Source organism: Corvus moneduloides, chromosome 7 (genome assembly GCF_009650955.1).
Source record: "Corvus moneduloides isolate bCorMon1 chromosome 7, bCorMon1.pri, whole genome shotgun sequence".
Taxonomy (NCBI): domain Eukaryota; kingdom Metazoa; phylum Chordata; class Aves; order Passeriformes; family Corvidae; genus Corvus; species Corvus moneduloides.
The window spans coordinates 38,556,370-38,583,878 of NC_045482.1; the positions used below are offsets into that span (position 1 = coordinate 38,556,370).

At 55.1% G+C, this 27,509-nt stretch overlaps 1 protein-coding gene across 1 annotated transcript; it reads left to right on the forward strand.

The window, feature by feature from the left end:
• Window positions 1-1,235: 1,235 nt before the first annotated feature.
• KCNJ3 (potassium inwardly rectifying channel subfamily J member 3) lies at window positions 1,236-27,509 on the forward strand. The gene is made up of 3 exons (XM_032114806.1): window positions 1,236-1,991; window positions 5,870-6,086; window positions 26,301-27,509. The coding sequence occupies exons 1-3, from the start codon at window positions 1,314-1,316 to the stop codon at window positions 26,885-26,887; spliced, it is 1,482 nt and encodes a 493-aa protein (XP_031970697.1). The 5' UTR covers window positions 1,236-1,313; the 3' UTR covers window positions 26,888-27,509.

Consider the following 27,509-nt stretch of genomic DNA (forward strand, 5'->3'; position numbering starts at 1 on the left):
TGAGGTGTGGCTGGGCTCTAGCACATGGCTAAAAGCTGACAATCCAAGTTTTCTCTGGAGCACCAGGAGAAGGAGTGGGTGAGGAGCACCCTTGGATGCAGCCTGACCCTTCAGAGCAACCCCAGCTCCCTTCCCACCCAAACTGTTCCATGATTCCCTGTGTATTCATCCAAACTTTGGGGCTGATTTCCCACTTCCCACCAGGTCTGCATCAGGGCTGAGCTTTGTGGCTCTGCTACTTTTAGGGATTTCCTTCCCGGGTGGAAGGGGCTGTGTCCCCTCTGTCCTGGCACTGCTGTGAGGATCGAAACACTCGAACAGCTTAGAATAGAATAGAATGCAGTGAAGGGAACAATGGGATAAAAGGGGATGGGATAGGATGGGATAGGGTAGGACAGGATAGGATAGGAAGGAGTGGGGGTGCCCGGCCTCCCCTCGCCCCCTCCTGGTTGGTTCTGTGGGAGCTGGAGTCCCTCCGGGGGTGGAGGAGGAGGAGGGATGGAGCCCCGGGTGAGGATGCTGGGGGGAGGATGCTGGAGAGAGAATGATGGGGAGGAGGAAGATGAGGGAAGGATGCTCGGGGGAGGAAGATGAGGAGCGCACTGAGGATGGCGAGGGTGAGGAGCGAGATGTGCGCGGCAGACGCTGCGCGGGGTCAGAGGGGGCGGACCTCAGGGTGGGGCGGGTCCAGGTGCGGTGCGCGGGGCGGTGCGCGGGGGGCGGATCCAGGGGCGGTGCGCGGGGGGCGGGTCGCTGCGCGGGGCGGTGCGGAGGGAGGGTCGCTGCGCGGGGCGGTGCGGAGGGAGGGTCGCTGCGCGGGGCGGTGCCGCCCTGCCCGGGGCCGCTGCCGGCGGCTCCGCGTGGGTGGCGGCGGCGGCGCCGGGCGGAGGCTCCGCGGCCGCGGCGCGGCGGGGCCGGGCGGGCTGCGCGGGGCTGCGCGGGGCTGAGCCGGCTGTGCGCGGGGCTGTGCGCGCTGCGCGGGGCTGTGCGCGGGGTTGAGCCGGCTGTTCTCGGGGCTGTGCGCGCTGCGCGGGGGCTGAGCCGGCTGTGCGCGGGGTTGAGCCGGCTGTGCGCGGGGCTGTGCGCGGGGCTGCGCGGGGCTGTGCGGGGCTGTGCGCGCTGCGCGGGGCTGAGCCGGCTGTGCGCGGGGCTGTGCGCGGGGCTGCGCGGGGCTGTGCGGGGCTGTGCGCGGGGCTGCGCGGGGCTGTGCGCGCTGCGCGGGGCTGAGCCGGCTGTGCGCGGGGCTGTGCGCGCTGCGCGGGACTCTGCCGGCTGCGCGGGGCTGTGCGCGGTGTGCGCGGCGTGCGCGGAGCATGTCGGCGCTGCGGCGCAAGCTGGGCGATGAGTACCAGGTGGTGAGCACCTCGGCCAGCGGCGGAGGCCTCCCGCCCCCGCGCAGCGCCCCGCGCGGGAAGCGCCAGCGCTTCGTGGACAAGAACGGCCGCTGCAACGTCCAGCACGGCAACCTGGGCGGCGAGACCAGCCGCTACCTGTCCGACCTCTTCACCACCCTGGTGGACCTCAAGTGGCGCTGGAACCTGTTCATCTTCATCCTCACCTACACCGTGGCCTGGCTCTTCATGGCCTCCATGTGGTGGGTGATCGCCTACATGCGCGGGGACCTCAACAAGGCGCACGACGACAGCTACACCCCGTGCGTGGCCAACGTGTACAACTTCCCGTCCGCCTTCCTCTTCTTCATCGAGACCGAGGCCACCATCGGCTACGGCTACCGCTACATCACCGACAAGTGCCCCGAGGGCATCATCCTCTTCCTCTTCCAGTCCATCCTGGGCTCCATCGTGGACGCCTTCCTGATCGGCTGCATGTTCATCAAGATGTCGCAGCCCAAGAAGAGGGCCGAGACGCTGATGTTCAGCGAGCACGCCGCCATCTCCATGCGCGACGGGAAGCTCACGCTCATGTTCCGCGTGGGCAACCTCCGCAACAGCCACATGGTCTCGGCGCAGATCCGCTGCAAGCTGCTCAAGGTGGGTGCTCCCAGTGGGGTGGTGGGGAAACTCCTCCCTGGAAAGCTGTCCTGGGCAGCAGTGGAGGCCCCATCCTGTGTGGATGTGGCGCTTAGGGATGCGAGGGCCTTGGCAGTGCTGGGAGTGCTCGGACTCCGTGGTCTTGGAGGGATTTTCCAATCTTAATAATTCCATGAGGGCCTTGGCAGTGCTGGGAATGGTTGGAATGGTTGGACTCCATGGTCTTGGAGGGCTTTCCAACCGAAACAATTCCATGGTTCTGTGACAGAAGCGGGGCCCCACTGCCGCTCCCCTGGGGACATCCGTGTCCCCTGGACACCCCTCGCTCCTGCCCGTGCCTGTCCCCGTGTCCCTGGGGCTTGGAGCAGCCTGGGCCATGGAAGGTGGCCCTGCCCACGGCCAGGGCTAGGACTGGATGATCCCGGATTGTTTTGTGGGTCCTGCTGCTGTCCTAGTGTCCATCCCTGTCCTGCTTTCCTGCCTCAGGGAGCATCTCCGGGAGCCATCAGGCACCGCATTCCACCCTCCTCGAGGATAATTCTTACATTCGGCGCAGGATTGGGATGGATATTTATAGATTCCTATAAAATGCTCCATTTGCCTGACAAGTAAATCCTTTGTAGCTCCAAGCCTTCCGTGAGCCGGGGAGGAGAAAGCTCCGGGCATAATGCTGAGCCCAGCCAGGCAGAACTTTATTGATGTGAACTCCAAGGAAAGCCGGGTGCCAGGGTTAGACCTGGAAAATCCCTGCCCTGGAGAGCTGGGAAGAGCTGGTGTTGGTGCGGGGCTCGCCCGGCGGCCGCGGATCCAGAGGGGAGAGGGGTCGGGAATCGGGATGGAGCGGTGGGAGCAAGGGGCCGGCTCGGGAGGCGTTTGCCGCGTGCGGAGCATCCCGCATGGATCCCCCGGGAGCGGGGGTGCCCGCAGGTGGGTGCTGGGAACGGGGTGTCCTGCAGGGAATGGAGGTGCCCTGCCCTCGGGATTGGGTGTCCTGCAGGGAATGGGGGTGCCCTGCCCTCGGGATTGGGTGTCCTGCAGGGAATGGGGGTGCCCTGCCCTCGGGATGTGGGTGCCGCGTAGGGAACATGGATGTTCTGCCCTCAGGGTGGATGTTGTGCCGGGAATGTGGATGCCCTTCCCTTGGGATGGGTGTTGTGCAAGGAATGGGAATGTTCTGTGGGGAATGTGGGTGCCCTGGCTGGGATGTGGGTGCTGTGCAGGGAATTGAGGTGTCCTTCCCTCAGGATGGGTGCTGTGCAGGGAATGTGGGTGCTCTTTCCATGCGAAGAGTATCCTGCCGGGAATGAGGGTGCTGTGCAGGGCCAGGCAGGGTCCCCTTTCCTGGGACAATCCCCCCTGGAAATGTGGCCGCCTTTGCTCCCTGCTCCCCCAGCCACCCCCAGGGACGGACGCTCATCCCCATGGGAGGCTCCTGAAGTTGTCCTGTTCTCCCCAAATCCCTGTTTCCCATGGGATTTTGGGATCAGCGCTGTCCCAGTGCTGGGTTCCCCTGAACCCTGAGGGAGTCTGTGCCTAAAAGAGGGAAAGAATTCCTAAAAAACTCCCCAAATAGCCCTTCAATAGCTTTAAAATGATGGAATATCCTTAATAAATAGTCTAAGTGCTAATGTATGATTATAAATATTGGAAATATTGTTTATAGATATTAATTCTATTGATAAATATCTAAAAATAGCATAACAACATAACATCCTGGATTTAAATCGTATGCAATCATAAATGTATTTCTATTAAACAATATATTATTTATAAAATTCCTTTTGAAACATTTAACGATGAATGTATAAATATATATCTACATACTATAGAAATAGAAATATATTTAATAACTTCCTGTATTTCAAGCTATAAAAGATCAAAAATGAGACATTTCCAGGCCAGCATTTGAAAATGGCTCTTTTTTTTTTTTGGCTCTGGGAGTGCCACAGGGGGAATTTTAAAAGCTGGAGCTTCCAACTTAGCGTGGCTCCAAAAGAATTCCCTGGGTTTGAAATGTGGGGAAGGAAAGGTTTGTGCTTGGAAGAAAAGCAGTAGCTGGCCAGGCCTCCTGGGAAAAAAAGGGGAAGGAAAAAAAAAGGGGAAGAAAGGATAATTAGAGGGAAAAAAGGGGAAAAAAGGAAAAATGGAGGAAGGGCAAAATAAAAGGGAAAAGTAAAATAAAAAAAAGGGGGTAAGGGAAATGAAAGGGAAAATAAGAGGAAAAAATAAAATGAAAAAAGGGGAAAGAGGAAAATAAAAGGAAAATTAAAGAAAAAAGGGAAATAAAAGGAAAGGGAAAATTAAAGGGGGGGAAAAGGGTAAAAAAAGATAAAAAAAGGAATAAAAGCAAAAGGGAAGAGAGGGGAAAGGGAAAATAAAATGGGAAAAATAAAAGAAATGGAAAATGAGAGAAGGAAAGAGGATAAAAGCAAGGAATGGAAAATAAAAGGGACCCAAGAGGGGGGGAATAAAAGGAAAACTGAAAGAAAATAGGAAAAAGGGAAAATAAAAGGAAGAAATAAAAAGGATTAAGGGAACAAAAGGGAAAAAAGGGGGGAAGGGAAAACAGAAAAGCAGGGAAAGGGAAAAAAGGAAAAAAGGGAGGAAAAGGAAGCCAATAAATGGGAAAAAAAGGGAAAACTAAGGGGAAAAAGAGGAAACCAAGGATTGCAGCAGGGAGAGCCATCCCTCTTCCCAGGGCACTGCCGAGCCTGGTTTATATTCCCAGCTTTCGGGGGCACGGGGACGCGGAGCGGGAATTGGGGAGCTCCTCCCTCGGAGCTCCTGCCCTGGCTGGGAGTCACCTGTGTCAGCTGAGGTGCAGCCCCGGGGGGCCCGGATTTCCTTTGGGAAGGGCTTTTGGTATGGAAAAGGTTCTTTTCCTGCAGAACTGCGTGGCATTGGAACTCCCAATCCACGGGGGGATATTCCTTTCTTTGTCCTGCTGAGCTCAGCCCAGGAGCAAAGCCAACCCCAAAGCCCTGCGGTGGGAAATGAGTGCAAAGCCTCTTGTGCTGCAGTGGGAATTTTGGGATGGGTTTTTGGGAGTGGAAAGAGCTTTGATGGCCCTCAGAATTCCCGACTTTCCCCCCCGTCATCGCTTGGAGCAAGGGAGTTACTCAGGGTCATTCCTTTGCAAAATATCCCCTCTGGAATTGCCTGGGGTCGGGTTCTTCCAGGGACTGGGGAGGTGTTCGCTTCTATCTGGTTTATCTGGATTTCAGCTCTGGAATTCCTTCTGAATTCCCTGGGAGCAGCTCGCAGCATGTGGGATCCCAGCTGGATCCGGGAACACCTGGATTCCTGCAGCTGTCCCACGGCAGGGCTGCGAGGGATGTGCTGGATTCCCTGGGAACCCCACGGATGCAGGGGAGGGAGGGAGGGCACTGATGGGCTGTGGGAATTTAACCTGGAGCTGGATTGGATATTAGGGAAGATTTCCCCATGGAAAGGGAAAGGGAGGTCAGGCGTTGGCACGGCCGCCCGGGGCTGGGCTGGAGTCACATTCCTGGAGGGATTTCAAAGCCGTGGATGTGGCACCTGGGGACCTGGGGCAGTGCTGGGAATGCTTGGACTCCACCTTGGAGGGCTTTTCCAACTCAAACTTTCTGGGATTCCATGATTTCCTTCCCCCCCCAGAGCCCATCCTGGACTTTCCCTGGATTGGCCGTGTCCCCAAGCACCACATTGTCCTTAACTCCCGATTCCACTCGGTGAAATCCCAGAACTGGGAATATTTGGGTGGGAAGGGATTTAAATCCCATCCCATGGGCAGGCATTCCACTATCCCAGGTTGCTCCAAGCCTTGTCCAAGCTGGCTTTGGACACTTCCAGGGATGAGGAGCTCCAACCTCTCTTTCCCTCCTTGTCGCTCGCAGTCGCGGCAGACTCCGGAGGGGGAATTCCTGCCCCTGGATCAGCTGGAGCTGGACGTGGGGTTCAGCACCGGGGCGGACCAGCTGTTCCTGGTGTCCCCCCTGACCATCTGCCACGTCATCGACTCCAAGAGCCCCTTCTACGACCTCTCCCAGCGGAGCATCCACACGGAGCAGTTCGAGATCGTCGTCATCCTGGAGGGAATCGTCGAGACCACGGGTGAGTGGGGACACCGCGGGTCCGCGGGGCTGGAATTCCCTCCCGGCCTTGGAGCGCTCCCTGCTCCTCCGGGCACGCTGCGAGGTGTTCTGAGGCAGCCAAAGTTGGGCTTTCCGAATACCCACGGTTTGAGGCACCTCTGTCTTTTCCCTGGATTTGGAGCTCCAGGTTGGCTCCAGCAGGTGCTTGGGAGGAATTTTTTTCCTTGAGCTTCCTTCCCTGCTTTCATCCCTTGGCTCTGATCAGCTCCAGCACCGAGGGGTTTGGAGTGTGGAAAATTGAGGAAATACTGAGGAAATATTCCCAATAAATTTGGCTTTTGCTGGCTGCAGAGGCCCTGGAGATTTTTTGGGAGATGCCTGATGAGTTAAGCGGGATCTTCCTGCTCATCAGTCCCACCTGGCTGATGAAAATCCCCCTTTCCGATGCCTTCCCTCATGAAGCCGGATCCAGACGATTTCTCCGGGATGCCTCCCGCCTGGATGGGGTCCGTGCGCTGCCTCTGAATTTTGGGAAACACCGACATTCCTTCCTGCTCTCCTTCCCCTCCATAATGACAGGGTTTGGTTGGAGGAAGAGACGTGGGAAGCGGATCCAGCGTATTCCCAGAGGGAGGAGGGAAGCTGGGAGCTTCTGATCCTTCCTGGAATTCCCTGGGGGGAGCAGCAGGGCTGAGCTGAGTTCTTCCCTTCCCAGATTCCAGCCAGGCCTTTCCTTTAGGGAAATGTCTCCTCTGAGGGATTTTTTAGGAGTCACAGCAGGGGTCACAGCCAAAGGTGATGGAGGTGATTCCTTGGGATGGTTTTTAGCTAAAAGAGGGAAGATTTGGATGGATATTGGGAAGGGATTCCTGGCTGGGAGGGTGGGGAGGGCCTGGCACAGGTTATTCCATGGCTGCCCCTGGATCCCTGGCAGTGCCCAAGGCCAGGTTGGACCCTGGGATAGTGGGAGGTGTCTGGGATGGAATGGGATGGGATTTAAGGTCCCTTCAACCCAAACCATTCCAGGATTCCATGACCTAAAATTCCTGCGTGGGGAGTGCTCTGAGTTCCTCCCAATCCCAGACCCAGGAGCTGGAGGATGCCCCACTCTGGGGCTGGGATTGTTCCCATTTTTTGGAGCCCTTCCCAGCGGGGATGCTCCAGGGGCTTTTCAGCACCCGGAGCTGCTGCTGATTGCTGAGGGTCAGTGCTGATCATTCCGGGTTATTCTGGATCTGTCTTCCACCCCTCTGTTATTAGGATAATGTGGAATTGGGGAGAACATTCCAAGGGTTTATTTCCCAGTTTTTGTCCTTGTTTCCCATTGCTGGGATGGAGAATTGGAGAATTGGAAGCTCTGTTGTCAGCAAAGCTTCCTGGTGCTGTTCCTGGGCAGAATTGGACTTTCATCCTGGATTTTCCTGCTGGGATTTGCCTCTGGATGTGTGTGGGATTATGCAACCTTTTATAATTGTGTGTATTATCCTGCAATTTATTGATAAGCTGCTAAAATTCCTGGAAAATGAACCCTTAATGGGAATCTGAAGCAGACAAAACTCTGCAGGAATGGTTTGTGCATCCATTTTCCAAACTCATTAAATTTATTTTGGAGACCTCTTCCCGTGATTTGCTGATTAAAGAGCTCCAGAGCCTGCCAGGCTTTTTAATTAAAGAAATCGGGATGGCATCAAAGGCATTCTCCTCTGGATTTGCTTTAAAACAGGAAAAAACTGGAATTATGGAAGCAGAGGAAGGGTTCTCTCAGATCCAGGGAGTGTGAGTTCAGAATGCAGCAACTGGAGGGAATAAAGAGCTGGGACCGAATTGGAAATTACAGGATTCTGGTAATTCCCTTTAAAAATGGGGTTGTTTTGGATGTCTGTTCTCAGGGTCAGTGAGAAACCTCAATACAAATTCAGGAACTTTAAAGGTGGAGAGCAAAATACCGGAATTCTGGAATGGTTTGGCTTGGGAGGGACCTTTAAAGGTCAATTTATTTATTTATTTTTATCTTTCCATTCGGATTTTGGGATTTTTTTTTGTGTGTTGGATGGGAGGGCAACAGGAAAAGAGGATTCAGCATTTCACACCTTGGAAGTGGCTTTGAAATGGCATTTATTTTATTTGAAATATTCCAAAGCATAACCTGAGCATGATAAAATATTCCCTTAAAATATCCCTGTAAAACATTCCTTTAAAACTCTCGGGGCTGAACATCAGGCAGATCTTTTCCCAGTGCTGCTGTGAGACAAAATCCAGCAGTGGAAAATCCAATATTTCTTGGTCATGTGGACAAAACACGTTGGGCCCTGGCAGAGCCAGGATTTCCTGGGACTGGGACCTTCAGCTCCAGCTTCCCTCTGTCCCCCTGGAGCTGCTGGGCTGGAAAAGGGGGAAAAAGGGATTTTTAAAGCTGAGGAGAAGGTGGAATGTGCTGGGAAAATGCAGGGAAGGAAGTGTCTGGTGGGAGACAAGAGCTTGGTAACAACAAATGCCTGGAAGTGTCCCAGGCCAGGCTGGATGGGGCTTGGAGCACCCTGGGACAGTGGGATGGGATTTAAGGTCTCTCCCAACCCACGGCAGCCTGGGATTCTGGGATCCATCCCTTACATAACTTTTATCTTGGATAACGCTCCCTCCTCCTGCCAGAGGCAGCAATTCCCCATTTCCCTGCATCAGGCCTTCCCTGCTCCCTCCTTTTCCTCCCTGAGATCCCTTTGGAGACCTGGGAGAGAAAAGTGGGAGCGATTTTGACCCAGAGCCGGGCAGGAGCTTCCCTTTCCCCACGGATAATCCCGGTGATTCAGCGCAAGTCGTGGCTCTGCAAAAATTCCCTGCTCCCGCCTCATCAGAGAGAACTCCTCCTGCTTGAGCAGCCTCCTTGTGCTGACCCGGCGCTTCCACAGCCTCTGGATCAGCAGGCTCCATGTGGAGTTCCATTTTTCCCATGAATTAGTGTTGGAGGGCTGAGCAGGAGCGATCATGCCCGTGTGCAATCGGCCGGAGAGCTCGGGAGCACCAACCCCTGATCTCTGCTATGGATCTGCGCCTGCTGCCAGGAGCTGGGGGGGACAGAGCAGGGAAAAGAGGAATATGCCGCTTCCTGTGGGAGCTGTGTCCTGCTGCAGCTGGAGGGGGGGTCGGGAATGCTGGGGTGGGAAAGGGGAAGGCGAAGGGCTTGAATTTTTCATGGAGTGCTGGGATGTGGGGCTGCTGCTGGCTAAATATAGACACAGCGTGCTCCTCCTGGAGACATTCACGGACAAATAAACCCTGCAGTGCTCCAGTGGTGCTGATTCACGGAATCCTGGAATGGTTTGGGATGGAAGGACATTAAAGCCCATCTCATTCCATGGGCAGAGACATCTCCCACTATCCCAGGTTGTCCAGGGATCCAGGGACAGCCACAGCTGCTCTGGGAATTCTATTCCAGGGCCTCCCCACCCTCCCAGCCAGGAATTCCTTCCCAACATCCCACCTAAATCAACCTAAATCCTTCAGTGTAAAGCCATTCCCTCCCGTCCCTGTCACGCAGTGGCTCCTTGAATCCTTTATTGTTTTGAAATTGGAGCCATTTTTCCTCCGTAGCAACTTCTTCCCGCTCCTCATTCACCCTCCTGCATCCGCTGGCAGTGCAGCTTTCCCTGGATCTTTGCCCTCCGTGCATTATGGATGTGGCTGGCAGAAATATTGCAGCCGACTGATCCCTGTTCAGTGTTATTTATTCATCCCTTCAATAACCTGCAGCAGGGGCCCTGCCTCAGGCAGATGTGCTGCTCAAAACCTGCCAGGAATGCCCGGCTGCCTTTTCCATGGATACCTGCTCCTTGGCCTGGATCCCTTTATGCTCGTTATTCTTTATTTATTTACAGCTCTGCACAACGCACGGGGTGTTAAATGTTGCAGCTCCCTCCCTGCTGGTTCCTCATGGATGCGCTCTCCTGAGGGATCCTGGCTTGGGAATGGCCTTAAGGGAAGGTTTAGGTTGGATATTTGGGAAAATTTCTTCCTGGATACATCTGTCCAGGCCTGGCACAGAGTCCCCAGTCCTGGGGGATTTCCAAGCTCTGTGGATGTGACACTTGGGGACATGGGGCAGTGGTGGCCTGGGCACTGCTGGGAATGGTTGGAGTCGGTCTTGTGCATCTTTTCCAGCCTAAACCATTCTGGAATTCCGTGATCCCAACTGAACTGGCCTTCCCAGTGCAGTTGTTGCAGTGCCTGAGCTGCCACACACGATGTCTCCTTTTGGAAAGGCCCAAACCCCTGAGCTCTCCTCGTGATTAACTCTGGGTTTCTTCTGCCTTTTGGAGGGTTTTGACCTCCTGGAATTCTCTGGGAAGCGTGTGGGGAGCAGGATGTGCTTTGGGGTGAGGGGCTGTCTGTGGGCATGGCTTTGAAATCCCTCCAGGGATGGAGCCTCCAGCCTGTGCCAGGGCTGGACAGCCCTTTCCATGAAGGATTTTTCCCACCTGCCCCTCCCCTGGCCCAGCCTGAGGCCGTTCCCTCTCCTCCTGTCCCTGTTCCCTGCCAGCAGAGCCCGACCCCCCCGGCTGCCCCCTCCTGTCAGGGACCTGTGCAGAGCCACAAGGTCCCCCCTGAGCTCCTTTGCTCCAGCCTGAGCCCCTTTCCAGCTCCCTCAGGAATTCTCCAGCCCCTTCCCAGCTCCATTCCCTTCCCTGGACTCCTCCAGCCCCTCAGGGTCCCCCTTGCCATGAGGGGAAAACCAAAAAGTGGGAGAAAACGTGAGGGGAAAGGAAAATGAGGGACGTCTGGGGAGGGCTCTGCTGCAGAGCTTTTCCTTCTGCATCCTCCTTTGCTCCAGGCTGAGCCCCTTTCCAGCTCCCTCAGAATTTCTCCAGCCCCTTCCCAGTCCCATTCCCTTCCCTGGACACCCCCAGCCCCTCTCTTCCATCCCATCCCAGCCCAAACACCCCAACCCTTCCCAAACATCCACAGTTCCAGCAGTTGAGAGCTGAATTCCATATCCTGGGGGTTCATCCCAAGGGAAGAACCTGAGCCAGGCCTCGTTGTTTTGCCTGTCTGACACTTAGCAGCCGGATTTGTCCCAGCTGGGCACTCCCAGTTTACAGATGACATAAACCAGTTGTAGTTTAGGCCTGGTTCTGTGCCTGTTGCTGGTTCTTGGGATGATTTTAAGGTGAGGTGTAAGAGAAAAGTGCTGGTTTAGCTCCTCGTGTGTTACACAATCCAAGCTGCACCGATGCCACTGTGAAGGAAATGATGATAAAAGTGCTTGGCAGGAGCGGGGGGAGAGGCCTGTCGTGGGTAAAATGCCGGGACATTCCAGGGGAGTCATCCAAAGTGTCAGGAGGAATTGGGAATTTATCAAGGGGAAAGCTGTGCTCGGGCTGGAAAGAGCCTGGAGGGCTGGGGCCCCTCCTGCCCCTTCCCTGCTGTCTGTGCTGGTTCTGTGGGATTTGGGGAGCAGGGGGAGAGGGAATTGGGTGAGGGGGCTGCATCCCTGTGGGAATGGCGCTCCTGGGATGCAGCCCTGCCCACTCCTGGCTGATCCCAGGGCCCTTCTGGGGTATGGAGACAAAGGCTGCCCATTGTTTATTCACCGCTGAGCTGCCCCTGGAAGCATCCAGGGAGGATCCTCATCCCGCCTTGTTGTTCTGAATTCATCTGGGAGTCCAGACTAAGCCCTTTAGTGACCGTGACGGGGTTCCAAGGGTTTGGAGCCGTGTGTGCCATCCCAGCGCTGGGAGAGGCTGCTGGGAACAGCTCCCTGCCCTCAGTGCAGCATTTACTGCGGGCTCCTCAGCCTTGTTTGCAGCCTTAGTGACTCCCTGGAGCTCCCGGGGATGTTGTGCAGGACATGAACGAATCCTGAAGCTCTCAGCAGAGCAAACTCAGCCCCTGTGCTGTGAGTGCTGGGGCCTAAATCCCGGGATTTCACACCAAATCCGGGCAGTGGTGGGAACAGGGGGAGGATGGGGTTGCCAGGAGCAGGGCATTGGATCAGGGTGTCCAGGTGCCTCTGGAATCTGTGACCTGCAGGAAGGCAGAATTCTGCCCCTCTGCCCCGGCCAGCTGAGACCCCACCTGCAGAGCTGCCCCAGCACAGGAGGGACCTGGAGCTGCTGGAGAGAGCCCAGAGGAGTCCCCGGAGCTGCTCCAGGGCTGGAGCCCCTCTGGAGCCAGGCTGGGAGAGTTGGGAATGTTCCCCTGGAGAAGGGAAGGACACAGGGAGAGCTCCGAGCCCCTGGCAGGGCCTGAAGGGGCTCCAGGAGAGCTGGAGAGGGACTGGGGACAAGGGCTGGAGGGACAGGACACAGGGAATGGCTTCCCACTGCCAGAGGGCAGCGATGGGTGGGAGATTGGGAATTGGGAATTGCTGGCTGGGAGGTTGGGGAGGGTCTGGGCTGGAATTCCCAGAGCAGCTGTGGCTGCCCCTGCAATTCAACACTGGCAGGACAATAAAAATCCAACAAAGAAACAAACAATTGTGCCCCCAGACAGGAAAATGCTCCATGGAGTCGATTTATCCGGAGATTTATTGCTTGTGGAGCAGAGCTGGGTCAGCCTTATCTGCGTGAGGCTGTGGGCAGCAGGGATGCAGCCTGGGCTGGAATCCCCCTCTGCTTATCCAGCTCCCGGATCTGCTCTGCGCCTCTGCCCTGCCCCGCCCCTTGTGCTGAAATTCCTGCTGTTGTTATGGATTTATTCCATTTATTGCCTCCAAGGATTCTTTCTGCTCGGGGTTTGTCAGAAATGATAACGATTCAAGGAGCCCCTGTGTGACAAGGACAAGAGGGAAAGGCTTGCAGCTGAAGGATTTGGGTTGATTTAGATGGGATATTGGGAAGGAATTCCTGGATATGAGGGTGGGGAGGGGCTGGGCTGGAATTCCCAGAGCAGCTGTGGCTGCCCCTGGATCCCTGGCAGTGCCCAAGGCCAGGCTGGACATTGGGGCTTGGAGCAGCCTGGGACAGTGGGAGGTGTCCCTGCCATGGCAGGGGTGGCACTGGGTGGGATTTAAGGTCCTTCCTATCCAAACTATTCCATGTTCTGGAATTCGTGGCAGTGATAACTTTGGGATGCTGTGAGGTCCCACAGCTGCTCTGGGGTGATTCAGGCACCCCCCAATCCCATCAGGAATCACCTCCTGTTCCATTGGGACAGGTCTAGGGAAAGATGACCCAGAGGTGCAGAGATAAATGGAGCCAAGGCAAGGCAGCCTCTGGAGCAGCAATTTTCCTGATGAGATTTCCTCTCTCCTCGTTAAGATATCGATCCATGGCCGCACCGGATCCGTCAGGACACAGCTCGGAGCTCCGGGATGAATAACCCTGGATAGGCAGCACTAACTGTGATTAAGGACATGGGATGGCTGCGAGTCCCACAGGGAGGGCTCTCTCCATCTTCCTGCTCCCCGTGTTCCTGGCTGTGTCCCGGCTTTGGCTTCTCCAGGAAACCTCCAGGGATTTAATGTGGGCTGGAGGTGGGTGTGGGGCTGGTTGTGGCTTCTGGAGTATTTTTGGGATCGGTGTAACCAAGAACTGGAACATGTTTAAATTTAAAATTACGTTGTCAGTGCGAGGGTGATAAAGATCAGGGAATCACAGAATCATGGAACGGGTTGGGTGGGAAGGGGCCTTAAAGCTCATCCAGCAGGGGCATTTTCCACTATCCCAGGCTGCTCCAAGCCCCGTCCTACCTGGCCTGGGATCCTGCCAGGGACCCAGGGGCAGCTGCAGCTGCTCTGGGCACCCTGTGCCAGGGCCTGCCCACCCTCCCAGCCAGGAATTCCTTCCCAGGATCCCATCGACCCCTGGGCTGTGTGACAAGGTGGGGATCAGGCCCTTGGAGGGCTTTTCCAGCCTCAGTGATCCTGGGATTCTGGCTGGGGTGGTGGTTCCTGGGTGCTGGGGTTGGTTCAAGCAGCAGCCGAGGGGCCCCACTCCAAGTCCCAGCTAAAAGCACATCCCAGAGCTCTCCAAACTCCCAAACCCTGATCCCTATGAACGCTTCATCCCTTTTGCCTTTCTGTTCCATCGCTTGACCCTTCCCATCTTTTAGCTGTGCTCACCCAACAGGACACAGCCCGAGGTGCTGAGCACATTCCCAATGTGCCTCTGGAGCCTTTCCCACTCCTCTCTGTGCTGCAGACACTTTAAATTCCCGGGGCACGGAGCTGGGATGGAATTTCCCCCAGTGGAACATTGCTGACTCCGTGTTCAGCGCTCCACGTGATGAAAGAGCTGGGATTTATATTTAATATTCCCTCCGATTTCCCTGCCCGTGGCTGCTTCCCCCAGTGCTGCTCGGCAGCCAGACCTGGGCAGGCTTGGGAAGCTCGGAAAAATTCACAGGGTGCTTTGTACCAGGGACCTCAGCCAGAACAGAATGGGGTTTTCCCTTTTTTTTTAATACCTGGCAGAGGTTAAGAATTTAAAAGCCGCATGGAAAACATGCCTGGAGTTGTGGCTTGATCCATGATGCCCGTGAAAGCATTCCAGATTTCCACTGTAGATGGGATATTGGGAAGGAATTCCTGGCTGGGAGGGTGGGGAGGCCCTGGGATGGAATCCCAGAGCAGCTGTGGCTGCCCCTGGATCCCTGGAAGTGTCCAAGGCCAGGCTGGAGCAGCCTGGGATAGCAGAAGTGTCGCTGCCCATGGCAGGGGTGGATTGGGATGGGATTGAAGGTCCCTTCCCACCCAACCCATCCTGGGATTTCATGGTGGTGAGTCTGTGTTCCCACAGGAACACAGTGTCTCCAGGAGCAGTTATTTAGGGAATGCTGTTCCCGTGGTGCTGGGGCTCGGGAGGCCTCACTCCGAGGCAGCAGCCGAGCTCACCTGGTAATTAATTCATCAGCAGAGCTCCCTGGAATTAGAGCTGTGCTCGGAGAGCTCCTAATTGGGAGTTAATGGCTCATTAGCGCTGAGCAGATCAGCCTGAGAGCCCCGTAAACACAAACAAAGCAATTAAGGATTCTCAGGGAGTGGGATCCGCTATTCCAGAGGCTGCTGCTGTCCTCGGGAGCACCGAGATGGGTCTGAGCCGGGTGCGCTCGGGAGCAGCCGGATTCGGGGGGCTCTGGGATGCTGCTGCAAAGGGAATTCCCTCTGGAATGCCCTTAGCGGGTGGAAGGGCTGGGATGACCGTGTGGGGTGGCTGTGGCTTCCTGCTTTGAAGCCTTGTCCCTGTTCATCCCAGACTGGGCACGTGGGAATGAGATGGGGATAGGGAAAATGAGCAGCAGTGGCTCCTACCCAGGAAGTTTTAAGAATGTAAATCACAGAATTTCAGGATGGGCTGGGTGGGAAGGGACCTTAGAGCCCATCCCAGTCCATCCCTGGCACCTCCTGCTATCCCAGCTGGTCCAAGCCCCGTCCAGCCTGGCCTTGGACACTTCCAGGGAGGGGAATGGGCTCCAGGAGAGCTGTGGAGGGACTTGGGACAAGAAGTGACAGGACACAGGGAATGGCTTCCCAGTGCCAGAGGGCAGGGTTAGGTGGGATATTGGGAAGGAATTCCTGGCTGGGAGGGTGGGCAAGCCCTGGAATGAAATTCCCAGAGCAGCTGTGGCTGCCCCTGGATCCCTGGCAGTGTCCAAGGCCAGGCTGGAGCAGCCTGGGACAGTGGGAGGTGTCCCTGCCCATGGCAGGGATGGAATAGGATGGGATTTAAGGTCCCTTCCCACCCGAACCAGGCTGGGATCCTGTGGAGGTGTGGAAGCACCTCTGCAGCCCACCAGGATTTTTCCTGGAAGCAAAGCAGTGCCCTGACATTTGGGATGGGCCAAGGCAAAGAGCAGCAGCCAGAATTCCCAATGTCACAAATACCGAGCCGCTCCTGAAACCTTCAGGAAAAAAAAAGGCATCGTTTCCCCTAAAACGACAAAAATGCTCCAGACTCAGAGGCTTTTAAGCCAGCCTGGGGAGAGCTCAATCAGCACGCTCGGGATGGCAGCAAGGCTGGGATGTAAAATTAGAAACCCCCGCAGGCATGTGGGTATTTGTGCGGCTCGGGCTGGGACGTGGCGGATCCATCCTCCTGGGAACAACGAGCCTGCTGGATGCCATCCCATCCCCAGGGATGTGGGCCCTAATTAACCTTCCCTGCCCTCGGGATCGACTCCTTCCCTCCCTCCCTCCCTCCTGCCCACGCTGCAGGAAATGATTTCCCTCTGTGCCGCCCTCGGATCTGAACCGCGGTGGGAGCCACAGGGAGGGAGCAGCATCCAAAACCTCTGAGCCCTATCTGCCTCTGCTCCAGGAAACGCCGGGCCTGTGGGATTTGGGGGTGTTTATCCCACGTGTTTTGGGGTGTTTGTTTTCCCCCGGGAGAGGTTTGAGGATGCTGCGGATGCAGGAGCAGCTTGGAGGTGTTGAGCACCTGGTGATGCACCTGGGGGGAGCAGGAAAACGGGTCACCAGTGGGGAAAATCCAGCATGGAATTGCTGAGGGTGTGGAGATGCTGGCTGGGAAGGTTTTGCAGAGGGAAAAGGTTTTCAGCTTTTCCAAGTCGGGGAGGTCACACTGAGCTCTCTGCTCCTTGCATGGGAAGGGGAGACTGCCCCATCCCTGGGAGTGTTCCAGGCCAGGCTGGAACAACCTGGGATAGTGGCAGGTGTCCCTGCCCATGGCAGAGGGTGGAATGGGGTGGGATTTAATGTCCTTCCCAACCCAAACCACTCTGGGAGCCTGTCATCCCATGCTATTTGTATAAATTTGTATATATTTATATATCCATGGCCCAGCAAGGTGTGTGTGGATTCCCGAAGAGCCTTTTCCAGCCCCAAATCCAGCCTGACAGCCGTTCCCGCAGTGCTGACAGCCCCGATCCTCTCTTTCCCGGGAGCGCTGTGCTCCCGGTGTCAGGCAGGGAATGTTTGTCAGCTCCTCCCGCCGCCTGCGTGCCACGAGCTATGTTTAGTTCAAGGGAGGTGGTGTTGGAGCTGTGCATGGATCTGAAATACATGACAGGAGCTGTTCCGGCCTGGGAGAGGTGGGGATGGGAGCTGGGATGTTCCCAGTGCCAGACAGATGGATGCAGGTGAGGAGCTGGGAAAGCTGCTCCAACCCAGCCTCAGCAGCTGTCTGGGGCACAGAGGAGCAGAACAATCCCTCAGAGCAGGAGGTTTGGGGTTGCCAGGGGTTGGTGATCCCCTTTTCCAGGTGCTCCTGTCCCACAGCAGGCGGTCACTGGCCCCATGTCCCCTCTGTGAGGCGTCATCCCCTGGATCCAGCCCTGGGATACCCCTGGGAACACGGGAGTGCAGTCTGTGTTCTCAGGAATTTTAAATACTGGGATCCCAGGAGGGGATGGTGAACGAGGTCTGCATAGAATCAGGGAATGTCAGAGCTGGAAGGATGCACAGGATCGTGGATCCAGCTCCTTCCCTGCACAGACCCCCCAACAACCCCACCCTGGGCATCCCTGGCAGCGCTGTCCAAGCACTCCTGGAGCTCTGGCAGCCTCGGGGCCGTGCCCATTCCCTGGGGAGCCTGGGCAGTGCCCAGCACCCTCTGGGGAAGAACCTTTCCCTGAGCTCCATCCCATCCCCCTCTGGCACAGCTCCAGCTGTTTCCTTCTCTCCTGATCAATTCGGGGGGGGGATCTCCTTGAATTCCCTGGCCAGGCCAGGACTGCAGGTGAGGAGCAGGAATCACGGAGCAGCTTTGTTGGAAGCAGTTGTGGGGATTAATTGATGGCCTCAGAATATTTAATATTTTAAAGATACTCAACAGGTCAGTCCCTGTGTCAGACTAGTGGCGCTAAGCCCCGAGAGGTTATTCCCAAACAGCTCCGTGCTGCCTTCTGTAAAACCATGGAGTCCCAGATGGTCTGGGTGGGAAGGGACCTTAAAGCCCATCCTATCCCACCCCTGCCAAGGGCAGGGACACCTCCCACTGTCCCAGGCTGCTCCGAGCTCCATCCAGCCTTGGACACTTCCAGGGGTGCGGAATCCACAGCTTGTCTGGGCAATCAGAGGCGGATCGTCCTCCTCTGGATCACCCTGCCGTTGATACAGATTACTTGCAGCTCGGAAAGCGCCTGCTGACTTTCTGTTCTATTTAAGTCAGTCTCCCAAGCATCCTGAGAGCCTTTTTCCATAGGGTGGATGGGCAGGGATGCTGGGTTGGAGCAGGTGTCCCTCTGGCAGCACTGAGGGAACGTCCCCAGGCCCTGGAGCCCAGGAATGCTCTCCCTGTGTGGCCCCGCTGTCCGCCCCAATGAATTGTCCCTTTCCATCTGAAGAGAGCTGGATTTTCCGTGCCAGGAAGGCGTCTCTGGCTCCCTCGGGGTGTTGGTAGGGCTGCCAAGCCCTGCAGAGGAGAGCTCTATTTCGGTGCTGAGCCCATATGGCCGGGTGGGAGTTTGGAGGAGCGGGAGCTGCTGGAGGAGCGGCTGTGAGAGGGGAGGGAAGGGCCGGGCTCAGCCTCACAATGGAAGCGTTCCCGTTTGGAGAGCAGGAATTCCTGCCCATATCTTTGTTTTCCCCTTTTTTACTGACTTCCCTCAGGTGTTGCTCCGAGACACCTCTGATCTCCTGGGATTTCACAGAGCATTTCTTTGTCCCTGGGGCTCTTCCCTGCCATTCCCAACACTGAGCCACAGATGAATCCCCTCATTTCCAGCTGCACTTTGGAGCCCACGCTCCATGGAAAGCAGAACCAGCTCCATTTTTTAGGCTGGAAAATCCCTCTGAGCCCATGGAGTCCAACCATTCCCAGCACTGCCCAGGCCACCACTGGCCCATGTGCCCACATCCACGGGGCTTTGGAATCCCTCCAGGGATGGGGACTGCCAGGCCTGGATTGTTTTTTCCATGAAGGGTTTTTTTTCCTGGCACAGGGTGCCCAGAGCAGCTGTGGCTGCCCCTGGATCCCTGGCAGTGCCCAAGGCCAGGCTGGACATTGGGGCTTGGAACAGCCTGGGACAGTGGCTGGGGACATGGCAGGGACATGGCAGCCCATGGCAGGGCTGGATTGGGATGATCCTTAATTTCTCATCCCACCCAAACCAGTCTGGGATTCTCTGTTTAGCATAAGGAATGTTTTCACAGGACTGTGCTGTCAGGAAAAATCTGGGAATACTTGAGGCTGATGGGAGCTCTGGAGAGCATCCACTGCTTTTCTCCAGGGCATGGATGGGCAATTCCAGTTTATGTCCAAACCCTATTTTATCCATGTCCCCAGCTCCCTGGGAATATCCCCATCCATGGGGAGGGATGCATTGCCTCTCCCATTCCCATCCCTCCTCCCTCCATCCTTTTCTCCCTGCCCTTCCCAGTGCATCCGAGCAGGGAATGAAATCCTTCCCTTCTGGTGCTGCTGAGTCAATCCTGGCCGGGTGGGAGGGGAATGATGCAAACCTGGGAACGTGGCAGATGGCTCTGGGAAAGGAACCTGCTCCAAGGAAGGGGCTGGAGGGGCTGGGATCGGCCCTGATGCATTCCGGCCGTAGGGAAAGGAATGGAGCGGAGTCTGGGGTTGGGATTAAAAAAATCAGGAGAGGATAAAAATAGCAGGGCAGATTCCCCGGATTAATTATTGCATGGAATGTGCACCGGGTGGTTTGATCCAGATAACTGCTCCTTCCTCTGCTCTTCCAAAAGGATGGAAAACCCTGCTCCAGGCCTGGCAGGGCAGCCCTGGAGGCTGCCAAACTTTCATTTTCCCCTCTTTTTTTGATACAAAAAAGGGATGTTCCTCACCTGCCAGCAGCCTGTTGCGTCCCTGGGTGTGGGAGCAGGAGCAGGATGTGCTTTCCTGTGCTGCTTCCATGGGATTTTGGAAACCTGCCGTGATTTGGACTAAGCATGGTCCTGGCAAACACCCGACCGAGGTGCTGAGGGTGCCAGGGAAATCTGGGGCTGTGAGGGATTGAAAAGCGCCCCGGGAAGAGGCCTGGCTGATAAGGGAAATACCTTTGGTGTCGTGGATGTGTTTAAATGTCAGGAATGCTCCGGGAGAACAGTGGGAATAAAGCAGGAGGTATTTATGGAGTGGAGATAAACAACGGGTCTCGACTGAGGAGAGGAGCAGGAGCCTGGGATTGCTCCTGAGGGTGAGGAGAAATAAAGTATTTGGGATAAAACTGATGTCTGACTGACAGGAGTGATCCTGGAGCCACGGGAGCATGGGATCATGGAATGGTTGGGTTGGAAGGGATCTTTGGGTCCTTTTTGCACACAGAGTTGATGTGGTAAATCACTGTGTGTTGGAATTCCCAGGGATTAAAATTAATGGGAAATTAATGGCCCTGGATCCCTGGAAGTGTCCAAGGCCAGGCTGGACAGGGCTTGGAGGAGCCTGGGATAGCGGGAGGTGTCCCTGCCCGTGGGCTGGAATGAGATGATCTTTAATGTCCCTTCCAACCCAGATAATTCTAGGATTCTGTGGTATGTTCATGGTTCATAAAGGGGTTTTATGGTTGGTACCTTTAGGGCACATTTTGTGTCTCACATTTCAGGAAATGCTGTATTTTATTTCTCTTTAACCAAAATGGGGTTTTATGGAAAAATTGCTCCCCCACCCTCCCAGCCAGCAATTCCCAATTCCCAATCTCCCATCCATCCCTGCCCTCTGGCAGTGGGAAGCCATTCCCTGTGTCCTGTCCCTCCAGGCCTTGTCCCCAGTCCCTCTCCAGCTCTCCTGGAGCCCCTTCAGGCCCTGCAAGGGGCTTTGAGCTCTCCCTGTGCCCTTCCCTTCTCCAGGTGAACATTCCCAGCTCCCTGGCCATGGATTGCCAGAACGTTCTGGAGCACTTCAAGCCATCGTCACTTTAATGGAGGAGCAGCCTTGGAGCGGAGCTGGGAAACGTTAGCGCCAGAAATAGCTGTTCTTGCCGGGAGATGGAGGTGGTGCAGCCTCAGCCCCACGCTCTGTCTGCGGAGGAGCGCTCCCGGCGGGCTGTGCATTTCCCAGTCTGGCGGCTGAACTTCCATGGGAAAACAGCGTGGCAGTGCAGGGGGAGAGGAAGAGCCTGAGAGCTGAAACCCTCCTGGTTTGGGGGCTGACCCCGCTCGGTGTCCCCGTTATCAGGGCTGATTGCAGATCCCATCTGTCTGTCACCGTTCCAGGTGGGAACATCAGGATCTCCCACTCTTCCTTGGATAGAGCAGCTGCTATCCCTGTGTTTGGAGTGACGCTGTGGCTGTCCCTGGATCCCTGGCAGTGTCCCAGGCCAGGTTGGACGGGGCTTGGAGCACCCTGGGATGGTGGAAGGTGTCCCTGCCATGGCAGGGGTGAGATGGGATGATCCTTAACTTCCCTTCTGACCCAAACCATTCCAGGATTCCATTACCTCCTCTGCAGCCCTGGAAGAGGAGAGGTTGCTGTGGGAATCCTTTTTCCTGCAGCAGCAAATCCTCCCTTGGCCCTGCAAGAGCAGGGGGGGTGAGTGTTGTATGTTTTATATCAAGCCCTAATCAGGCTTTACTCTTCCCTTCAGGGGCCTTAAATTGCAGTTCTGAATTAGCTCAGTTGTTAGAAATTCATCAGTCATTGCTGTGTGATTCACCTTTAACAGGTATTTTGGAGGTTTTCCAGGAAAATTGCAGGTTTAAGGCAGATCAACCCCCAAAATGCACAGGGAGGAGCCCCTGGCTCAGCTCCAGGAGTTTGAACCTGCAGGGCAGGAGCTCTTCCTAAGAAAAAAGTTAAAAACCTGACAAAAAGAAGGAGATTTGTGCATTTTGGCCAGAAATTCCTGCTGGAGGTTCTTCTTCCTCCCAATCCTGGGACACAGAGATGCCCTTTTTGTGGCTGTTGGGACCATGTGCTGCTGAGTCCATAATTCCCCATTAATTCCCTCTTTCCCCACTGATTCAGATGAACTTTTCCACGTTGGGAAGGACACCTGATGTCCCTGTGTCCAGCCCTTGGCCAGCAAGCTGCATTCCAGCAGCTGGAGGTGGAATTTCTGGCATTACTTTGGAGAGGGAAAAGAGCCACAGAACCTTTGGGTGCCAGAATTGCTTCTGAGGCCTCTCCAGGGCAGGGGGGGCTGTTAAAAGCTGGTTAATGATCCGTGATTTCCCAGGCAGCAGCCAGCCTCGGGAATCAGATGGGATAAGTAACGGCAGGGCTGGGATTCTTTTCAAGGCAATTTATGTTAAGGCTCTAGAAAACAGCCGGCTCCATCTGGGTCCTTCGGAAATTTGGAAGTAATTGGAGGATTATTAGGGGGTGGAATTAGTCAAAGCATTTATTTACGGGTTTTTTTTTTTTGGCCTCCATCTGCCCCCTCATTAATCCAGGGATGCAGCTCTGAGCTGGGCTGACAGCGAGAATCACGGAAACACGGAATGGCTTGGATTGGAAGGAAATTAAGGATCGTCCTTACCTGGATGGCTGGAACACCTTCCGCTGTCCCAGGCTGCTCCAAGCCCCATCCAAGTGGCCTTGGACACTGCCAGGGATGGGGCAGCCACAGCTCCTCTGGATTCCCCGCATGCAAAACAAGCATTCCCTGTTTTCGAGGCGATGGAGAGGGGTTTTATTGGATATTTTGGGGTATTTCTGCTGGAATCTGGGATTGTTGTACCTGTTCAGGTGGGATTTGTGTGCAGGCAGAGCTTTGCTGGTTCCCAGCTCGCAGAGCCTGAGGGAGGCTGAGCTGGGAGCAGAGAGCAAAACACTCCAAACATTTTCCTTTGACGAACGGCTGCTTAATTCCATAATAAATAATTCCTCTGCAGGCAGCCTGTTGGCTTCCAAGCCGGAGCTGGGAATTTATCCTGCAAATGAATATTAATCACGTGGAGAACTTGGGAAGCTGGGAGCAGGCCCGTGGTCGGGGTGGAGGCGGCGGAGGCAGCGCGGGCTGCGGGCCCTGCTGAGGGGGAACTCGAGAGGGGAGAAAAGCTCAGGAAATGGAAACCCTTCCATGCCAACAGCAGGAATGGAAAACTGGGAGCCAGGAGCGATATCCATGAGCAAAATTCATGGAAAATAATCCTGGGGTAATTATTGGAAGGGCTGGCAGAGGTGGCGTGCACCCACTGATCCTGCCCTTTCTGTGGGAAAACGTGGAAATACTCATGGATTTGGGGCATGGTGCTTTTTAGGAGGTGTGCTGGGGACAAAGGTCCTGGTGTAGGATGGAGCCCCTCAGCTCTGGAGCCAGGCTGGGAGAGCTGGGAATGTTCACCTGGAGAAGGGAAGGACACAGGGAGAGCTCCGAGCCCCTTGCAGGGCTTGAAGGGGCTCCAGGAGAGCTGGAGAGGGACTGGGGACAAGGGACAGAGGGACAGGACCCAGGGAATGGCTTCCCAGTGCCAGAGGGCAGGGATAGATGGGAGATTGGGAAGGAATTGTTCCCTAGGAGGGTGGGCAAGCCCTGGCACAGGGTGCCCAGAGCAGCTGGGGCTGCCCCTGGATCCCTGGCAGTGTCCAAGGCCAGGCTGGACACTGGGGCTGGGAGCAGCCTGGGACAGTGGGAGGTGTCCCTGCCCATGGCAGGGGTGGGATGGGATGAGCTTTAAGGACCCTCCCAACCCAAACCATCCTGGGATTCTGTTACTGCTGGAATACAAGTGTGGAATGGCAGAACAACCCTGTGAGCTCAGAGCTGGGGCTGATATTGGCTGACATGTTGGGAATATTGGCTGCTGCTGTTCATCCTGAGAGGCTCTTAAATAATTTGTGCCCTTGGGTTTGTTGGGGAAGGAGATCCATGGATTTGAAAGACAAACGATATTCCTGCAAATATTTATCCCTCCAGTGAGCTGATGTGGGAACGAGACAGAATCTGCGGCTGATTTTCCCGAGATTCAGCTGATCCATTTTTCCATGGTAATGGTGGGTATGAAATTCCTCCGTGGAAAGCCTGCTGGGAGAGGCAGGACCATGGAGCAGGAGGTGGGAATAGCCCTTGGGAACAGCCCCCGGCATTGCCATGGGATTGCCTGGGGTGGGGACGGGGTTTGGAATGCAGCTGCTGACAGGGTGTGGAAGCAGATTGGAATGGGAATGCAGGTGGAGCTGGGTCTGGAGATGTGGATGCAGAAGGGGATGAGGATGGGGAGGCAGATGCTGACAGGGATGGGAATGCAGATGTGGGTGTGGATATAGGTGTGAATGGGAATTTGGATCGGGATGTGGATGCAGATGTGGATACGGATGGGGATGTGGATACAGATGCAGATGTGGATATGGATTCAGATGGGGATACAGGTGCAGATGTGGATGTGGATTCGGATGGGGATGTGAATACAGATGCAGATGTGGATATGGATTTGCATGGGAATGTGAATACAGATGCAGATGTGGATATGGATTCAGATGGGGATACAGGTGCAGATGTGGATATGGATTCGGATGGGGATGTGAATACAGATGCAGATGTGGATATAGATTCAGATGGGGATACAGGTGCAGATGTGGATATGGATTCAGATGGGGATACAGGTGCAGATGTGGATATGGATTCAGATGTGAATACAGATGCAGATGTGGATATGGATGGGGATGTGGATACAGATGCAGATGTGGATATGGATTCAGATGAGGATACAGATGCAGATGTGGATATGGATGGGGATGTGGATACAGATGCAGATGTGGATATAGATTCGGATAGGGATACAGATGCAGGTACAGATTCAGATGTGGAATCCCACGTTCAGTACTCGAGGAGGTCCCAGCGGGAGTCAGGGCTTAGGGACAGCAGGGGAAGCTCTGGGATGTGCTGGTGAAGCTGCTCCTGAGCAGCTGCAGAGTGAAGGGCGCAGGTGGAAGCAGAGCTCACTCAAATTGCCATTTTTCTCAGAATTGCAGGTTTTTCCTAAACCCTTTAGGAAGGGGATTGCTTCCACCCCAGTTAATGAGCAGGAGCACCTGGCCTCTGGGTGAGATTCACTGGGAAGTACAAAAAATATGTCCTGGATGAGGGACGGCTCTGGGTGTGTTCCTGCAGGTGTGAGGCCTTCCCGGCAGTGGGAGCAGCATCCAATGCTACAATCCTGGATTCATGGTTTTCTCCCAAGAGATAAAGTGGGAAGCAAAGTTTTGTCTTGTGATCAGCAGCCAAACCAACACTGATCCCGTCAGCAGTAGCATGAAGTGGGATAAACTGGAATTTTCCTGGCTGTGTATCACATTCCATCCCACTCCCCCTCGCTGCAGCCCCGCTGTTGTTTTTCCTGTGCCTTCCCAAGCTCCTTTCCTTTTCTCCTGGCTCCCAGGCATCATCCTGGTGAGCCAGGCAGGGGATGTGTTTGCAGAGGTGGATGGAGCTTCCTGAAATCCAAATGTCACAGTTCCACTTGGCTGCGTGAGGAGCAAATGGCAGCGTAATTTACAGATTGCTACAGAGAGGAGTTAAAAATAAAAATAATAATAATAAAAATTTTTAAAAAGCAGGAAGCCTCCAGCAATCCAGGAGCGTCATCTCCCTCTGATTGCCAAGGGTCACCAGGGTGGCCAAGTCTGGTGCTTGAGGGGACTTTTCTCCACGGTGGGAGGAAGAGGAAGGGCAGTGTTGTGCCTCTTAGTCATGGTTTTATTCCCTGATAATTTTTTGGAGCTGGATCCCAGCCTGGCAGCGATGGATCTGGGAGCAGATTACTGGTGAGGCCTTTGAAGAGGAATAAATGTATTTTGTGGAACTTGCTGCTCCCTGATGGGTTGGAATGTGCCTATGAGGGGCTGGTTTTGTGTGTGTTCGTGGACATGAGGGAAATATGGAATAACTTAGGAATACTTTAGGATCTGACAAGCCCCATTTGCTCTTACAGCTCCTGCTGGTTCAGTCCCAGGGTTCTCAGGCAGCCCTGATGTCCCTTGGGCAGCAGCACCGCCACAAAGAGTCTGTAAATGTAGGTGGGAATTCCTCAGTTCCGCCCCTTCCGCTGGTATCATTCCCCTTGGGAATGATGCTTTAACAGCTGTAGAATCCTAAAATCATGGAACCCTTAAGGTTGGAAAAGACCTTTAAGGTCATCAAGTCCAACCTACAAGCAGCACCACTGCCCCACGTCCCCAGGTGCCACATCCACAGGGCTTTGAAATCCCTCCAGGGCTGGGGACGCCACCACTGCCTTGGACAGCCCTTTCCATGAAGGAATTTTCCCTAATATCCGCCTAAACCTCCCCTGATGCATCATTTCCTCCAAACAAAGGCAGGCCAGTGCTTTTTTTTCATACATTTAAACCCATAAAATCCAGTTCATGGAATTGCTCAAGGATTTCTGCGCATCCCCGATTTCCTGGAACTGGTGGAAGCTTTTCCTCCCTTCTCCTTGCAGGGATGACATGCCAAGCCAGGACATCCTACACGGAGGACGAGGTGCTCTGGGGCCATCGCTTCTTCCCGGTGATCTCCTTGGAAGAAGGGTTCTTCAAGGTGGATTATTCCCAGTTCCACGCCACGTTCGAGGTGCCCACCCCGCCCTACAGCGTGAAGGAGCAGGAGGAGATGCTCCTCATGTCCTCACCCCTGATCCCGCCCGCCGTCAGCAACAGCAAGGAGAGGAACAACTCCGTGGAGTGCCTGGATGGGCTCGACGAGGTGGGCACAAAACTGCCCTCAAAACTGCAGAAAATCACCGGGAGGGACGACTTCCCGAAAAAACTGCTCAGGATGAGCTCCACCACCTCGGAGAAGGCCTACAGCATGGGCGATTTGCCCATGAAACTCCAGCGCATCAGCTCGGTGCCCGGCAACTCCGAGGAGAAACTGGGCTCTAAGACCACGAAGATGATGTCGGATCCCATGAGCCAGTCGGTGGCTGAGCTGCCCCCCAAGCTGCAGAAGCTCTCGGGGGGCGGCGGGAGGATGGAGGGGAACCTCCCGCCCAAACTGCGCAAAATGAATTCCGACCGCTTCACATAACGCGCCGGGCCGGGCATCCCGTGCGCCTGGGACTGCCGAGGGCAGCGGGGCCGCCGAGGGCCGGGCCGGACTCCGGGATGGAGCCGGCGCTCCGGGAGGCGGGAGCGTCCCGCGGGATTCCGAGCGAGGGCCGCGTCCTTGGCATGTACTACCCAGCGCATGCAATAATAGTGTGCAATCTCTGCATCTAGTCCGTGGCATGACTCCTCCTATATTTATACTCTATATCCCGAAAAACACGCAGAGGGGCCTTCCTTCCCCCGTATTCCCGAGGGAATAGGGACAACACGGAGTGGGGAACTTTCAGGGTAAGTTTGAGTTGAAAGCGTTTGGGGTTTTTTTCCCGCTGTGGGTCGTGGTTTGCTCACCCAAGTTGTTGCTGCATGTGGTTTTTTTTCCTCCAAGGAGGTGTTTTAGTTCACCCCTCACACCAAATCTGCTCGCCTTAAATCCACTGCTGGTTTCTAGTTTGCTTTCAGGTTTTTTTGGGGTGTCAAAGCCACTGGAAAAAAATACTGGGAAAAAAAATAATCTGCATTTCATCAGGCTTTGTTTAGAGAATGAAACTTCTGTTCCTAAGCCTGGGCAAAACGATAAATAAATGACCCAAGTTCACACTTCA